Source organism: Rhinoraja longicauda, chromosome 5 (assembly GCF_053455715.1).
Source record: "Rhinoraja longicauda isolate Sanriku21f chromosome 5, sRhiLon1.1, whole genome shotgun sequence".
Taxonomy (NCBI): domain Eukaryota; kingdom Metazoa; phylum Chordata; class Chondrichthyes; order Rajiformes; family Arhynchobatidae; genus Rhinoraja; species Rhinoraja longicauda.
This window is the reverse complement of record NC_135957.1, coordinates 14,354,395-14,372,131: the sequence shown is the minus strand read 5'-3', so window position 1 is coordinate 14,372,131 and position 17,737 is coordinate 14,354,395. Positions and strand designations below refer to the sequence as shown.

The following is a 17,737-nucleotide window of genomic DNA, read 5'->3' as shown; positions in this document are numbered from 1 at the left end:
TACTAAACGTTATTTTCTTCATCCTGCATCTGTACAATGTGGACGGCTTGATTGTAATCATGTATAAACATTCTGCGGACTGGATAGCACACAAAAATAATGCTTTTCATTGTACCTCAGTAAATGTGGCAATAAACTCAACTAGACTAAACAAATGCAGTCTCCCCAACGTCTTGTGCAACAGCAACATAACATCCCAATTTCTACACTCAATTCCCTGATTAATGAAGGCCAACATGACTAAAGCCTTCTTCACCGCCCTGTCTACCTGTGACAATCTTTCAGGAAATGATGTAATTGTTCTTGTTTGCTTAACCAGCGGTGTCCTGGTCAGTCTGATTTTGTACCCTCCACCTGCATCTTACTAATCCTTTTTGTTGGATTGTTTTCTCTGCAGAACTGGAAGTTGAGGGGAGAACTAATAGAAGTACTGCATATAAAAATACGAGAGGCGTTGATAGGGTAGACGGTCAGAATCATTTTCTCAGGGTGGAAATGTCAAAGACTAGAGGGCATAGCTTTACGGTGAGAAGGGCAAAGTTTAAAGGAAACTAGACCAAGTGGACCCGTTGGGCCCAAACCACTCCTGCATTGTTGTAGCACCCTCTCCTCTCCCATTCCCCCCTCCTCTCCCACTCCCCCCTCCCCTCCCACTCCCCCCTCCCACTCCCCCCTCCCCTCCCACTCCCCCCTCCCCTCCCCTCCCACTCCCCCCTCCCCTCCCACTCCCCCCTCCCCTCCCACTCCCCCCTCCCACTCCCCCCTCCCCTCCCCCCTCCCCTCCCACTCCCCCCTCTCTTCCCACTACTTTGAGGGTAGTGGGTGCCTGGAACCTGCTTCCAGAGGTGGTGGTAGAAACAAATATGATAGTGGTGTTTAAGAGACATTTAGAAAGTCACATGGACATGCAGGGAATGGAGGGATATGGATTAAGTGCAGACAGAGGAGATGAGTTTATCTAGGCATCATGTTCAGCATGGACATTGTGGGGCAAAGGGCCTATTCCTGTGCTGTACATAACACCTTAAGGAGTCTCGCTGCTATCATCAGGCAGGAGGTACAGAAGCCTGAAGTCCAACTCCACCAGCTACTTTCCGACATCCATTAGGGTCTTGTACTGACCCGCACAACCCTATTACTACCTTGGTAGCAGAACACTACGGAACATCTCTTGCGCTACTATGGACCTGTATTTCTGGACTTTTGCACCAATGTGTTACTTTTTTGGCACAGTCTTTCTTTTCACTGTTACAGAATGCATGTGTTATTACTATTTTGTGCGTTGACTGAGTCTATGTGCCTGTGGTGCTGCTGCAAGCGAAGTTTCCATTGTACTTGAACCTCACCGTAGTCGTCCAGATGACAGTAAACATGACCTGACCTGTTTGAGCCTTGTCCAGACGCTGGATCTTCCCAACCCCTGATGTGGAGGCCAGACTATCTCATTCATCTCTTTATTGCGAAAACAGACCCATCTTTACTTTGGCTCAGATACTTCTGTATCTGTTCCTGGTAAGTGGCACGCCTAGGAAACTTTGTCCAGTTTCTATGGCTCCATGTCAGTTAAGGAGGAAATAATGATTTACAAACTTATGAGTCATACAGCATGGAGACATACCCTACAAAGCAACTCTTCCATGCTGTGCAAGGTGTCTACCTGAGCTAGTCTAATTTATCTGTGCTTTGCCTTTTTTCCCTCTATCCACGTACCTGTCCAAGTGTCTTTTAAATACAGTTATAGTACCTGCCTCAACTACCTCCTCTGGCAGCTGGTTCCATGCCCCACACATCTCCATTAAACGTTGCCCCTCTCATCTTATAGCTGTGCCCTCTCTGGACACTTCCAACCTGGGAAAAGATTCGGACTGTCTACCCTATCGATGCCTCTCATAATTTTATATACTTCTATCAAGACTCCCCTCAAACTCTGAGATTTCAGTGAAAACAATCCAAGTCTATCCAACCTTGGATTAAAAAAAAACTTTTAAAAAGTTCTATGAATTAAAAAATAACAATATTAGTGCAAACCAAAAGCCTGGTCCCTAGTGCAATTAGCAGTGATAGAGTCATAGAGCAGGGAAACAGGTCATTTGGCCCAACACCCATGCCGACCAAACGCCCCATCTACACTAATCCTACGTCAGGTCTCATAGATAACACAATAAATGATACTGTGCTGGGTCTAAAGGATTCTTGCACAGATGAACGTGTGCTGAACATCCTAGTGGGTCCCACTCTGCGGTCCCCAGGCATTGAAAAACATTGCCAGAAATATCCTTGTTTCGACAGATAAAGGGTATGTAAGTATATTAGCAGTGGTAGACATGTGAGGAAATATTTAATAAAGCAGAGATTTGATCAATGTGTATTCTGGTGAAGGATGCATTCTCAGGCTCTACTATACTCCCTGTACACTCACGGCTGTGCAGTCAAATTCTGCCCTAATCCCATCTGCAAATTTGTAGATGACACCACTGTGGTGGGCTGAATCTCCAACAATGAGGAGATGGAGTACAGGAAGGAGATAGAGAGATTAGTAATAAGGTGTCAAGACAAAACCTCTCTCTCAATCTCAACAAGATGAAGGAGCCTCATTATTGACTTCAATAAGTGTGGTAGAGTACATGCCCCTATCAGTATCAATGGAGGGGGTCAAAAGGAGATATGTGAGCAAATTTTTCACACAGAGGGTGGTGGGTGCCTGGAACACGCTGTCAGGGATGGTGGTGGAGGCAGATACGATAGTGCCATTTAAGAGCTTTGAATAGTCAGATGTTTATGCAGAGAATGGAGGGATATGGATTGTGCAGGCAGAGGAGGTTAGTTTAACGACATCACATTCGGCATGGACATTTTGGGTCAAAGGGTCTGTTCCTGTTCTGATATGTTGTATGTTCTTTGGAAGAACTTCAAGTTCCAAGGTGTAATTATCACCAATAATTTGTTTTGGTCCAACCACCTTGAAGCTATGGCTTATTATCTTTCATGTGTTTAAGGTAAGAGGGACTAGATTTAATACAAACCTGAGTGGGTTTGTGGAACGAGCTGCCAGAGGAGGTCGTTGAGGCCGATACTATAACAGAATTTAAAAAACACTTGGCCAGGTACATGGATAGGAAAGGCTTAGAGGGTTATGGGTTAAATACGGGCAAATGGGACTAGCTCAGTGGGGCATTTTTGTCGGCATGGACGAGTTGAGCTGAAGGGCCTGTTTATGTGCTGTATGATTCTATGAATGTAGGGTAGGTAAGAGCAAAGAGAAAGATACAGAACGCAGAATATTGTTCTTAGCATTGTAGCGCATCAGTTCCATAAACAAAGTCTAATGTCAGCAAAGAGGTAGAGGTGAATCGGACAGTGCCCTAGCAAATGGAAGGACCATTCAGAAGTCTGATAACAGAGGGGAAGAAGCTGTTCCTGAGTCTGGTGGTGCACCCTTACAAGCTTCTGTACTTTCTGCTTGATAGGAGCAGGGAGAAGGAGGAATGACCGGGGTGGGATACATCTTTAATTACGTTGGAAGAGAAGACACAGGGTGCTGGAGTAGCACAATGTGTCATGCAGCATCTGATTGTGTTGGCTGCTTTCCTGGGGCAACGTAAAGTGTAGATGGAGTCACGGAAAGAAGCTTGGTCTGTGTGTTGGACTGGGCTACATCCACAACTATCTGCAATTTTTTTTTAAGGTCTTGGGCAAAGCTGTGATGCAGCCCGACGGTATGCCTACAATGGTGCATCAGTCGAAGTTGCGATGAGGTTCAAATAATAATAATAATAATAAGCATTTATTTTATATAGCGCCTTATCGGGTGCTCAAAGCGCTTTACAAAAACAATCAACATAAAAACAAACAGACAAACTATCCTAACGGAAAAGCGGCGAATAAACAACGCCAGCGTCCTCTCACGTCAGGGTCCGGCAGTAGACAACAAAAAGCACAGGACACACAGATACAATTTTTACACAAACAGCCATCACAGCGATTGCTCCAGGCACACCCTCACTGTGATGGAAGGCAAAGTCTTATCTCCTCCTCATTCTTCTCCCGTGGTGCCACGAGGTGATCGAGGCTCCCAAATTTTTGAAGCCCCCACCGGGCGATGGAAAGTCCCAGGGCCGAGCCGAGCAGGCCGATGAAAGTCCTGAGCCCCCACTGGGCGATGGAAAGTCCCAGGGCCGAGCCGAGCAGGCCGATGAAAGTCCTGAGCCCCCATCGGGCGATGGAAAGTCCCAGGGCCGAACCGAGCAGGCCGATGAAGGTCCTGAGCCCCCACCGGGCGATGGAAAGTGCTGCGGCCGAGCCACGCAGGGCGATGAAGGGCCTGCGAGCGGGTCGATCGTACCTCGCGCTTCGGGGCGGTCGAAGCTGCTACGGCAGGAGCTCCCAAAAAACCGGTCGCCAGCCAGGGACCTGCGAGCTCCCGATGTTGCGGTCTGCAGGGCCCACGGCCGAAGCCTCCGAGATGGTAAGTCCAGGCCCTGCGACCGGAGTCTTCAAGGTCGATCCCAGCTGGAGGCCGCCGACTCCACGATGTTAGGCCGTAGCGCGAACGGAGATACGACACGGTAAAGGTCGCATCTCCGTTGAGGAAGAGATTAGAAAAAAAGGTTTCCCCCACCACCCCCCCCCCCCCCCCACCCCCCCCCCCACATACACAGAGTTAAAAATAGAACAAAACGTACATTAAACGATGACAATAGACAAAAAACAAAAAAAAGACAGAGAGACTGCCGGTGAGCCGCAGCTGCAGAACACAGCCACGCCCCTTTTTCAAATGAGGTTCAAATGTCCCCATGGTCGCGTTCACACGTGACCTCGCTGGCCAATCCGAGGGTTCGACGACCTGGACCATTCTCTATGGTCGCTACATGACCCCCCCCAGAACCCGAGGTGCGGAACCTAGCAGGGAGCCGGATTTCGCGACCATAACGAGTACGGAGAGGGACAGCCTGAACCACAGGAACCGGGGGTTCCGGACTTGGCGGAACAGCCGGAACGGGAGGTCCAGGAGGAACTACCGTAACGGGGGGTCCTGGAGGAACTGTCGGAACGGGGGGTCCTGGAGGAACTGTCGGAACGGGGGGTCCTGGACTGAGCGGAACTAACAGAGGTCGGCCTCTCCTAGGGGTTTGACCGACCAGGACTGGTTGATCCGGATCCAAACGTGCAGGTTTGAGCCGGGACACCGAGACGAGCTCACTCTTGCCGCACATGTCTAAGGTGAAGGTAGCCGTTCCCTTACGCAAAACCCGGAACGGCCCTTGATAGACCCTCTGCAACGGGGCGCGATGGGAATCTTTTCGCAGAAAAACAAACTCACAGTCCTTCAGGGAAGGCGGTTCATGTACCATGGGACACCCATGACGTGAAGTCGGAACTGGAGCCAGGGAGCCCACCCGTTCCCGGAGAGATGCTAACACTGATGGGACTGTAGGCAGCTGGTCTGAAAGGTCTGGAAACAAATCTCCGGGTACTCGAAGTGTCGAGCCATATACTAGCTCCGCGGACGACGCACCGAGATCTAGCTTAGGAGCAGTCCGGATGCCCAAAAGAACCCAAGGGAGCTGGTCTACCCAGTCCAGGCCTTCAAGCCTTGCACTGAGGGACGCCTTAAGTTGACGGTGGAACCTTTCTACGAGTCCATTTGCCTGGGGGTGATATGCAGTAGTGGGTTGTAACTTGGAACCATACAGTTCTGCGAGCGCGGCCCAGAGGGACGAAGTGAACTGTGGCCCTCTGTCAGTGGTAATAACTGCCGGGACCCCGAAACGAGCTACCCAATGAAGGGCCAAAGTCCTAGCACAAGACGCTGACGAAATATCAGACAATGGGAAAGCCTCTGGCCACCGGGTGAACCGATCCACCACCGTGAGGAGGTGGGTGTAGCCCCGGGAGGAAGGCAAAGGCCCGACCAAATCCACGTGGATGTGAAAAAAACGAACCGCTGGGACCTCGAAATCCTGTACGGGGGGCTGGACATGGCGCTGGACTTTAGCGGTCTGACAGGGAACGCAGGAACGCGCCCAACCCGCTACCTGTTTCCGTAGGCCATGCCAGACAAACCGAGCTGCTACCAAGGCAGAGGTGGAGCGGATGGACGGGTGCGCCAGCCCATGAATGGCATCGAAAACCCGGCGCTGAAGGGAGGGCGGTACTACCGGCCTGGGACGGGGAAGAGAAACATCGCACCAGACTTTTGTGCCTTCCGACCCACAAGCTACCTGGGCCAACTTCAATCCCGAAGTGGTGGACTGGTATGTCGAAACGGTATCTGCTAGAAGCTGTGCCTCCGCAAGCTCCTGGGGATCCACTTCGCAGTCCACCGCCGAAATAGGGGGAAAAGCAGGTCTAGACAGGGCGTCAGCAAAGGCATTAAGCTTACCCGCGACATGACGGACATCGGTGGTGAATTCGGAGATAGCAGTCAGGTGCCGCTGCTGGCGGGCCGACCATGGGTCAGACAATTTAGAAAAAGCAAATGTTAATGGTTTATGGTCCGTAAAGGCCACAAATGGGCGGCCCTCAAGGAAGTACCTGAAATGACGAACAGCTAAATAGAGAGCCAGAAGCTCTCGGTCAAATGCGCTATACTTCAGCTCGGCCGAATTTAGTTGCCGGCTGAAAAACGCTAAAGGCTGCCAACGGCCACCGACCTGCTGCTCCAGAACCCCGCCCACCGCCACGTCAGAGGCGTCAACCGTCAGGGCCGTGGGGGCGGAGGGGCTCGGGTGGACCAACATGGTGGCGTCTGCCAAGGCTGCCTTAGCTGCTGTAAAAGCCAACTCTGTGGTCGGGGACCATATCAACTCTACCGGTTTTCCCGCAAGGCACTGGAAAAGCGGGCGCAGGACTCGCGCCGCTGCCGGATCGAACCTATGGTAGAAATTAACCATGCCTACGAACTCCTGTAGCCCTTTTACTGTGGTGGGCCTGGGAAATGCCCGGATAGCCTCCACCTTCTCGGGCAAAGGGGCGGCGCCGGCAGGGGTAATTCTGTGCCCTAGAAAATCAAGAGCAGGGAGGCCGAATTGACACTTGGAGGGTTGGATAATGAGCCCGTGGTCTTGGAGCCACTGGAACACGGTCCGCAAGTGGGCCTGATGTTCCTGCACTGAGGGGCTGGCGACCAGGATGTCGTCTAAATAAATAAACAAAAAGGGTAAACCCCGGCCCACGCGGTCCATCAGTCGTTGGAAAGCCTGTGCCGCGTTCTTTAAACCGAAAGGCATACGCAACCATTCAAACAACCCGAACGGAGTAATCGTTGCAGTTTTCTGTATGTCCTCCGGTCGCACCGGGATCTGGTGGTATCCTCTCACCAAATCGATTTTGGAGAACACCACCGCTCCTTCCAGCCCAGATGAAAAGTCCTGTAGGTGCGGTATGGGGTAGCGATCAGCCGTGGTGACAGCATTGAGACGCGGATAATCGCCACATGGTCTCCACCCCCCAGATGCCTTGGAGACCATATGTAACGGCGAGGCCCACGGGCTGTCAGACTGACGGACAATTCCCATTTCCTCCATCTTCCTGAACTCCGCCCGTGCCACCACCAGTTTGTCTGGCGGTAGTCTCCTGGCCCGAGCGAAAACGGGAGGGCCTTCGGTGCGGATGTGATGGACCACGCCGTGCTTGGCCGAAGACGTGTCAAAACGTTGAATGAGCAGCTCTGGAAACTCCGCCAGGATCTCAGCATACGAGTCAGGGGCCGCGATGACGGCCTGGACAGTAGGGCTGGGCGGGGAGGCGATTGTCGGAGCGACGTGCTCATCTCCGGCGGAGGGTCGGAGGTCGTTACCGCGGACATCCGGGACCAGTGAAAAAGCCCAGAGAAAATCTGCGCCCAGGATCGCTTGTCTGACGTCGGCTATGATGAATGACCATTCGTACGTGCGGAGGCCTAACACAAGGGACATCTTCCGTATACCGAAAGTGCGAATTGGGCTGCCGTTAACCGCGATGAGGGTGGGACCTGTCTTACCCGATCTGGTTTCGAGGTCGGTCGGCGGCACTATACTGACGATGGCTCCCGTGTCCACCAAAAATTCTGTGTCCGTGAATCGATCATGGACATAGAGGCGCCGGTTCTGGCCAATCGTAACTGCCCCTATGTACGATCGGCCGAGGCATTTCCCGCGAAGGTACAAGGCGAGCGGCAGTTGCGGGATTCGCTACCCCATCGTAGGTGATAATAGCACCAGCCGCGCTTGTGCGGATCTTTTTGGCGGGCTTTCGGAGAATTGGCGGGAGACGCGGCGCCATCTTGACGTCGCTGTGGCGTGGTCACTGATGTCGAGACCTTGTTGATCGAACCGCTTGTCTTGTTTTTAGCCGCTATGAGCGCGTCCGCTTTCGCTGCATATGCTTCGGGGTCCTTAAAAGAACAATCCGTGAGCAGCAGTCGGACATCCTCAGGAAGCTTCTCGCGGAATGCCTGTTCGAACATAGGGCAATCCGTATGCTCACCGGCTAGCATCATCATTTCGGACATGAGGACGGAAGGCAGTCGGTCTCCAAGATCCGGTAGGTGCAGAAGTCTTGCAGCACCACCATGCTTATTAAACCCGAAGATTCGCAGTAACACTTTCTTCATGGCCTCGTACTTGCTTTCCGCAGGTGGATTAACGATGAACCGCATCACGCGCGTGGTCGTCTCCGACGATAGAGCGCTGACGAGGTAGTAGTACATCGTGGAGTCGTCCGATATCTTCTTTATATGAAATTGAGCTTCGGTGTGGATAAACCAAGATTGCGGTGCGTGCGTCCAAAACAACGGAAGGTGAACGCTTGACGCGCTTAACTCCGGTGTGCCCGGCGCAGCCATCGACAACGAGGCGTCGGGTTCCTGCATAGTCGGTGATCGTCCAGATCACGTCGGGGTCACCAATATGGCGAGTCCGAAAACTTGTTGGTTGTAGAAGAAGTTCATTGCAGCCGCAATATTCGAATACAGAGTTAAACAACAAGGTAAAGGACAACCATCAAAAACTTACTGTCTTCTTCGAAGACTTCGCCGAACTGAACATTTCGGGCGCCAAAAGCGCACATGACCACGCTGGCCAATCAGCGGTGTCGCTCCCTGGACCAATCCCCATGGTCGCGTTCACACGTGACCTCGCTGGCCAATCCGAGGGTTCGACGACCTGGACCATTCTCTATGGTCGCTACACTATCCTACACCCACTAGGGACAATTTTTACATTTACCCAGCCAATTAACCTACATACCTGTACGTCTTTGGATCAAGGGATATAGGGAGAAAGCAGGAATGAGGGACTGATTTTGCATGATCAGCCATGATCAGATTGAATGGCGGTATTGGCTCGAAGGGCCAAATGGCCTACTCCTGCACCTATTTTCCATGTTTCTATGTTCCACACACAAACCTCTGGGGGTTAACGTGTGTCTGAAGCTCCCCCTTGTGGATACCGTCAGCAAGCACATTGCCAAGCTCGGTATAAGCTGGGAATCGCACACAACTCTGAGTGTGCTCGTTATCATCTATCCCACAGCCAACAATAGACCATTGTGGGCTCCACATTTCCTTGATTATTGTTGCTTTCTGCATATTTTTCATTCATTTGTCCTAGGTACTATCTACATCACTCGTTCCCCTTTCCCCTGTCTCTCAGTCTGAAGAAGTCTTGACCCGAAACGTTACCTATTCCTTTTCTCCAGAGATGTTGCCTGACCCCATGAGTTACTCCAGCTTTGTGTGTCTGTCTGCATGTGCTCAATGGGCCAGAGGCTCCTGTGGAGGGAAACGGGACTCATGCATCACCCTGGTGTCACTTGCCTTGTTGTTCAGCAGCCCAGACAGATCTGGTGTGCAATCATTCACCTTATGCCATCTCCACGGCTGCTGCCAGCTGAGTGTTATCAGCTGGGGAGTAAGGGCACCTCTGTAATGTGGGCGCTGTGCAGACTCAGGGGTCTACTGCCTGTGTCTGGTGTACTGAGATCTGCCAGTGTACTCTATGCTGGTCTTGGGGGTGAGCAAAAAATGCCAGCCTTGGATAAGTAAGTGAGAGCAGGACAGTGCAGGAACAGACCCTTTGGCCCACAATGTCTGTGCCAAATATGATGCCAAAATAAACAAATTTCCTTTGCCTGCATGTGATCCATGTCCCTCCATTCCCTGCACATCCATGTGTTTACCTAAAGCCATGATCGTATCTGCCTCCACCACCTTCCTTAGCAGCAGGTTCCAGGCACTCTCCGCTCTCTGTGTCAAAAACCTGCCCTGCACATCTCCTTTAAACTTTGCCCCTCTCACCATAAAGCTGTGCCCCCTCCTCTTTGACATTTCCACCCTGGGAAAAAGGTTCTGACTGTTTACCCTCTCATAATTTTATATACCTCTATCAGGTCTCCCCTCAGACTCTGACGCTCCAGAGAAAGAAATCCAAGTCAGTCCAACATCTCCTTATAGCTAATACCCTCTAATCCAGACATAATTCTGGTAAACCCCTGCACCCTCTCCTAAACCTCCACATCCTTCCTATAATGAGGCAACCAGAACTGCATGCAATACTCTGAAAGCAGCCAAACCAAAGTCCTTTAAAGCTGCAACATGACTTCCTGACTCTTATACTCAATGTACTGATCAATGAAGGCTAGTGTATCATACGCCTTCTTATCATTCATGGGTGATTCCGTGCCTTCCCCAACAGCGTCCCCAGACCCCTTCACATGCAGTGTGTGCCACACCCGAGGTCTGACACATTTGCCCCTCATGGATATTGTCTGTAACGGACCACTCTATCTCATCTTGTGTTACCACTTTCAGGGAGCTGTGGACCCCAAATCCGTCTGCACATCAAAGCAATTAAGGGTTTTGCCATTCATATCATATCATATCATATCATATATATACAGCCGGAAACAGGCCTTTTCGGCCCACCAAGTCTGTGCCGCCCAGTGATCCCCGCACATCAACACTATCCTACAACCACTAGGGACAATTTTTACATTTACCCAGTCAATTAACCTACTGGATTAACTGGATTTGTTACATAACTATATTTTTACATTTACCCAGTCAATTAACCTACTGCATTAACTGGATTTGTTACATAACTATATAAGGCAAACAGGATGGGTGATAAATGTAGGTTTGATGCTGAAACTGGGAACATTAATAAATAAATAAGACAGTCTTACTTCTCACTCAGCTGATGCTTAATTAGTCTTCAGTTCCTTAGGCAGAGAGAGAGAGCACATCTCAGGTCAGCCAACTTTAGATCAATCTTGTAGATGCCATTCAAGCTAGGTCGAGTTTGTCATCATCTGCACAAACATGTTGAGGTACAGAGTACAATGAAAATCTAGCTTTCAGCAACATTATAGGCATATAGGCTCAGACAACACACACAAACATAAATCATACATATAGGGAAAATAAACATAAGATGTAAAAAAAACAAGGCATTAGTGCAAAGTACAATTAGAAAACAAGTCTATGGTACTGCAAGAGGTGGTCCGTAGTGTTCCGTTATCAAGGTAGGATTAGGGTTGTGCAGGCCGGTTCACGAACCTGATGGATGTACGGAAGTAACTGTTGCTGAACCTGGTGGTATGGGACTTCAGGCTGCTGTACTTCCTGCCCGACAGTAGCAGCGAGAAGAGGGCACGGCCTGGATGGTGAGGATCCTTGATAATCGATGCCGCTTTCTCAAGACAGTGCTTGGTGTAAATTAGTACAGGTGTCAGGGGTTATGGGGAGAAGGTAGGAGAATAGGTTTGAGGGGGAGAAATAGATCAGCCAATATTGAATGGAGTAGACTTGATGGGTCGAATGGCTTCATTCTGCTCCAAAAACTTATGAACTAGATGCTTATGAACTTATGAACAAGATGCAAAGTTATCATGTCGCAGGTCGTCTCAAGGTTCACAGATGCTACTTAAAGATAGACAATTGTTCCTGGCACCAAGGACAAAGGACATGTTGGTGATAGAATTCCCAGCCCTGAATCCATGAGGGGCCCTGAATTATATAGGGTGGTGGGTGCCTGGAACATGCTGCCAGGGGTGGTGCTGGAGGCAGATAATGGTGTTTAAGAGACTTTTAGATACGCATCAGGTGCAGGCAGCGGAGATGTTTAACTTGGCATCATGTCCGGCATAGACATTGTGGGTCAAAGGGCCTGTTCCTGTGCTGTACTTTCTCTCACCAAGGGCTCCGACCTCTGGAAAAAAATCTAACTGGCTGCTTATCCCCCTTGCAATCTACTGGTTTACCAGCAGATGTCAGTAAATCACATCGATCAGACACAAAGTGCTAGAGTAACTCAGCAGATCAGGCAGCATTTTTGGAGAACCTGGATAGGCAACGTTCTGGATCGCGACCCTTCTTCAGAAGAAGAAAGTGTGAGTTAGGGAAATAAGGATAGAAGCATGAAATATGAAGGCAGAGGAAGAAACGGAGGTGGAAGGGTGGGGGAGGGGGAGGGGGTGAAAGGGAAAGGGAGAATGGGTGCGCATCAAGGTGGGGTACTGAGAAAAGAGGAGGAGATAAGGGAATAATTGTATGTATGTTAGTTGCCTAAAATTGGAGAATTTCACATTAATATCACTAGGTTGTAAGCTATTTTGAAGAATTGCAAACTATAACCCTTTCAGCAACATTCTCACTCACTGTCCTAATGCCCCTGGCAAAACCCAGCACATCTCAGGCCTCCCGTCTACCCCCCTCAAAAATCTGGCTTCTGCCCACTTCAGAAGTGCCCACTTCCCCTCGGGTCTCCTTCCTTGTGCATTATGAATGTTTGTTGTCTCGGGTCCATTCTCCATGTGGAGCGAGATCTCAGGTTTCTGCTGATCTTTGAGCAATAAAAGTTCCTGGTTTCCCTCCTGACTGCACACGGCTGAGCTTTAAGAGTCAAGAGAGTATTGGCAATGGGACATTGAAATTCTTGCTTGCTGCAGCTTTACAGGCCCATTAACCAATACCAAACACATAAATGTACAATAATCAGTTATATGGTAAATTATCAGTAATACTAATTAACCAGATCATAATAATGCAAAGTCCAGAGTGCAACCCTAAAGTCCAGAGTAAATCATTGTTGCTGAGGTACATAAGACCATAGGACATAGGAACAGAATTAGGACATTCAGCCCATCGAGTCTATTTCATCATTCAATCATGGCTGATCTATTTTTTCCTCTCAACCCTAGCCTTCTCCCTGTAACCTTTGACGCCCTTACAAATCAAGAATCGATTAATCTCTGATAGACACAAAAAGCTGGAGTAACTCAGTGGGACAGGCAGCATCTCTGGAGAGAAGGGATGGGTGACCTTTTGGGTCGAGACCCTTTTTAAGAGCCAACCCGAAACGTCACCCATTTCTTCTCTCCAGAGATGCTGCCTATCCCGCTGAGTTATTCCAGCTTTTTGTGTCTATCTTCGGTTTAAACCAACATTAGAAGATTGAGGGGGGATCTTATAGAAACTTACAAAATTCTTAAGGGGTTGGACAGTCTAGATGCAGGAAGATTGTTCCCGATGTTGGGGTAGTCCAGAACAAGGGGTCACAGTTTAAGGATAAGGGGAAGTCTTTTAGGACCGAGATGAGAACGTTTTTTTTCACACAGATAGTGGTGAATCTGTGGAATTCTCTGCCACAGAAGGTAGTTGAGGCCAGTTCATTGGCTATATTTAAGAGGGAGTTAGATGTGGCCCTTGTGGCTAAAGGGATCAGGGGGTATGGAGAGAAGGCAGGTACGGGATACTGAGTTGGATGATCAGCCATGATCATATTGAATGGCGGTGCAGGCTCGAAGGGCCGAATGGCCTACTCCTGCACCTATTTTCTATGTTTCTATCTGCAGTTCCTTCCAACACAATCTATTAATTTTTGCTTGGTGCAGTCATGGTTAGTGTTGTTGGTGCAGTGTTCAAGAGCCTGACGCAAGAAGCTGTTCTTGAAATTGAAACTCACAGTTTTCAGGGTTCCTGGGCCTTCTTCCTGATGGTAGTAGTGAGATGAGAGTGTGGCCAGGGTGGTGTAGATCTTTGATGATGTTGGCTGCCTTTCTGAGACAGCGCCTTCTGTAGATTCCTTCGATGGTGGGGATGCCAGTACCCATTTCACGATGGTGGGCAATTGCCTGTGGTAGTGTTTCCTGTCTATCTATCCCTTTAAATGCTCAATCTTCCCCTTATTCGACCATTATCAAGCCAACAAAAGGTCAATGTACATCAGCAAGGACCTGGCCTTCTTCCACAGCCCACATTTGCTGCCATTTGGTGTCACACCTTCAAGTTGGTTAATCAATACACTGCTACACTAGGGCGGCACTGTGACGCAGTGGGTAGAACACTGCCTCACAACACCAGAGACCCGGGTTCAATCTGACCTCCGGCACTGTCTATGTGGAGTTTGCATGTTCTCTCTGTGACTGTGTGTGTTTCCTCCCACATCCCAAAGATGTGCAGAGTTGGTGGGTTAGTTTGCTGCTGTAAATTGCCCACAGAGTGTGGGGACAGGTAGAACCTGGGGGAAGTTGACGAGAATGTGGGGAGAATAGATTCCAGGTAAATTAATTAGGGGGCAGTCTATGCCTGCTCACAGGTCAATTCGTCATGGATGTAGCTGTTAGCAGGCAAAGGCTTGTGGGCCAAATAGCCTTTTTCTGTGTTGTAAGGAAAGGTATGGCAAATAAGTGAAGGGAGAGGTGGAGCTCCAGAGCAACATTTAAAAGGCATTTGGACAGGTACATGGATATGAAAGGTTTAGAGGGATATGGACCAAGCACAGGCAGGTGGGACTAATATAGATGGGGCATATTGGTTGGCATAGACAAGTTGGGCTGAAGGGCTTGTGGGCCAAATAGCCTTGTGATGTATGACTCTATGACTTGTCTATTGAAGGGCTTCGCCTTCACAACTCTCAAGCCCATGGGTGAATGTATAAGAGCCTCAATGGATTACCAGCTCCTAGTGTTGCTGGCAATGTTCAGAATATCTCATGCAGTCAACTGTGAGGAAGGCGAAGGTAGATTAAAGTTTAACAACAGACATAAAAGGTCATACCATAAAGAAAGATGTGCAATTATGATACGTAATTTTGTGAAGCATTCCATATTTGCTTTCATCCATTGGAGAACAGGAGACTTGAGGGATGATCTTATAGGGGTGTATAAAATAATGAGGGGAATAGATAGGGTGAATATACAGTCTTTTACCTCGAGTATGGGAACCAAGAAAGATTTAATAGGAACCTGAGGGGCAATATTTTTTACACAGTGGCTGTATGGAACGAGCTGCCAGAGGAGGGAGTTGAGGCAGGAACAATAACAACCTTTAAATTACATTTTGACAGGTACCTGGAAAGGAAAGGTTTAGAGGAATATGGACCAAAGGCAGGAAAATTGGAGTTGCGTAGATGGGCCATCTTGGTCAGCATGGACAAGTTGGGCCAAAAGGTTTGTTTCTGTGTTGTATAACTATGACTCTAAGAATAAAATGGCTGTTTGTTTTCTAAACAACCTCTTTAACTCCAATCCCAAAGACACAATTAATAACTAAGCCAGGAGAACAGACACAAGGAACTGCAGATGCAGGTTTACAAAAACACCCCAACAAAGTGCTGGAGTAATACAGCGGGTCAGACAGCATCTCTGGAGATTATGGACAGGTTACGTTCACGAGTTGACAATGTGTTGGGCAGAGCGAAGATTTAGATTTATTATTGTCATGTTTACCAAGGCAAGCTGTATTTTGCATGTTATCCAAGTGCCGAATATAAAACCCAGCATTGTTGGGCATCCGCTCCAGAGACTGGCGTAGAAATATGCTCTGCATTGAAGGGTTTCGCGTCTCAAGGTGACACCAGCTGGCTAAATCCGGAATGTTTGCAAAATAAATATCAGTGGAAAGCGGCAATTCTCCACTTGCCGGGTGCTGACCATTACTTATTGCTTTACAATCCTAATTTAAAGCATTCCTGTGGTGCATGTTCTCCAGGGATGCTGCCTGACCCAGGAGTGTTACTCCAGCACTCCGTGTCCTCACTGGTCACATCACGTCCATTTATTACATATCCCTTAATATATTGCTGACTGCATGCGTTCCTTGCAAAAAATACCAGTACAAACGCCCTTGGGTAGAGGGGAGTCGGGCCCGGGCGGGGATGATGGCTCCTTCATTGATTCATGCCTTTCATTCTCAATTTCAGGTCCAGCGCTGCAGGGTAGCAACCGCCGCCGGAGTCGGCGCAGTTTAGTCCTCCGCGCCCGGTCTCGCTGACCCTCCAGCATCCCGCCCTCCTCCTCCCCCGCTGGAGGACAGTTACCTGACAGCTGCCCACACCTAAAAACATGCCACCCGTTCAAACTACCGCCCTTGTTAGCAGGAAAACACACACAGGGAGCTTCCCAATGGAAAGATGTAGCTGACGTAACCCCGCCTCTTGACTCGAAAATGCCCCGAAGAGGAAACAAGTCCAGTGTCCTTCTGATTAATGTTACTGATTGTATGCCTCAGAGGAGAGGGAAACGAGAGATATAGGCGGTGATATAGAGATACATGTTATGTATTTGTGCTGGAATCGGACTCAGAATAAAACTCGGAACACACAAGTATTTAAAGGTATCATCAAGGTATGGCTTGCACATGGGAATATCGGCTAGCAGACTCACCATTGTTCTCTGAACCATAGCTGGTGCGCTGGATATCCCAAAGGGCAGTCTGGTATACTCGAAGAGACCTTTGTGTGCGTTAATCGTGGTGAACTCTCGAGCTTCAGGGTCTAACTCTATCTGATGATAGGCATGGGAGAGGTCTAGTTTAGAGAACCTTTTTCCTCCTTCTAGTTCCTGCAGCAGATCCTCTAAAGTTGGAAGGGGATACTGTTCAACTTTCAGCACCTTATTTACTGTGAGCTTGTAGTTGCCGCAGACTCTCATTTTCCCATCTGGTTTCGGAGCAGCTATGATCGGGCATGCGAAATCTGCTGTCTTCACAGGCTTGATAATGCCATCCTGCAGCAAGTCATCCAATGCGGCATCCATCTGCTTTGTGGAAGCATACGAAACAGGAGCTGCCTTGTAAAACTGTGCTCCACTGTTTTCGTCTTGTGGATATACCTTGGCTTGGTGTCCCTTCAGTGCTTCATGGTTGCTGTTATCAAACAGTTTGGCGTGTTTGTTGAGTACTGTGCCCATGGCATCTTGTAAACTGTGCATACTACTCGGTGGACTTAATCTTTTATCTGACGTGTTCTGGCTGGCTAGATTTGACAACAATCCAGGGTACTTCCTTAACCAGTCTCTTCCCATTAGGCTTGCACCTTTCTTTACTACCACTAGGGGCAGTTTCTGGCTTACTGCGAGGTTCGAGCTGTACCTGTACCGTTGCTTGTCCGTAGATGTCAACCTTCTCGCCAGTGTAGGATTTCAGCTTGATGCTACTGGGATCTAGTCTAGGGTCTTGACCGTGTTTGCTGAAGACTTTTTCTGGTAGTCCTGATAGTCCATGGACTTAGTCCACGATAGTCCATGTTATCCCACTTTTTAAGAAAGGAGGGAGAGAGAAAACGGGTAATTATAGACCAGTTAGTCTGACATCAGTGGTGGGGAAGATGCTGGAGTCAATTATAAAAGACGAAATTGCTGAGCATTTGGATAGCAGTAACGGGATCATTCCGAGTCAGCATGGATTTACGAAGGGGAAATCATGCTTGACAAATCTACTGGAATTTTTTGAGGATGTAACTAGGAAAATTGACAAGGG

General features: G+C 49.0%; 1 protein-coding gene across 1 annotated transcript in view; it reads right to left on the bottom strand.

The window, feature by feature from the left end:
- Positions 1-17,283, bottom strand: part of LOC144593843 (calpain-2 catalytic subunit-like) — a 61,345-nt gene extending 44,062 nt beyond the window's left edge. Inside the window, exons 1-2 of the mRNA XM_078399961.1 lie at positions 16,645-17,283; positions 11,537-11,685 (exon numbers count right to left, since the gene is read on the bottom strand). Of these exons, the coding sequence (XP_078256087.1) occupies positions 11,537-11,685; positions 16,645-17,283 (788 nt within the window). The remainder of the gene's footprint in view (positions 1-11,536; positions 11,686-16,644) is intronic.
- Positions 17,284-17,737: the final 454 nt, after the last annotated feature.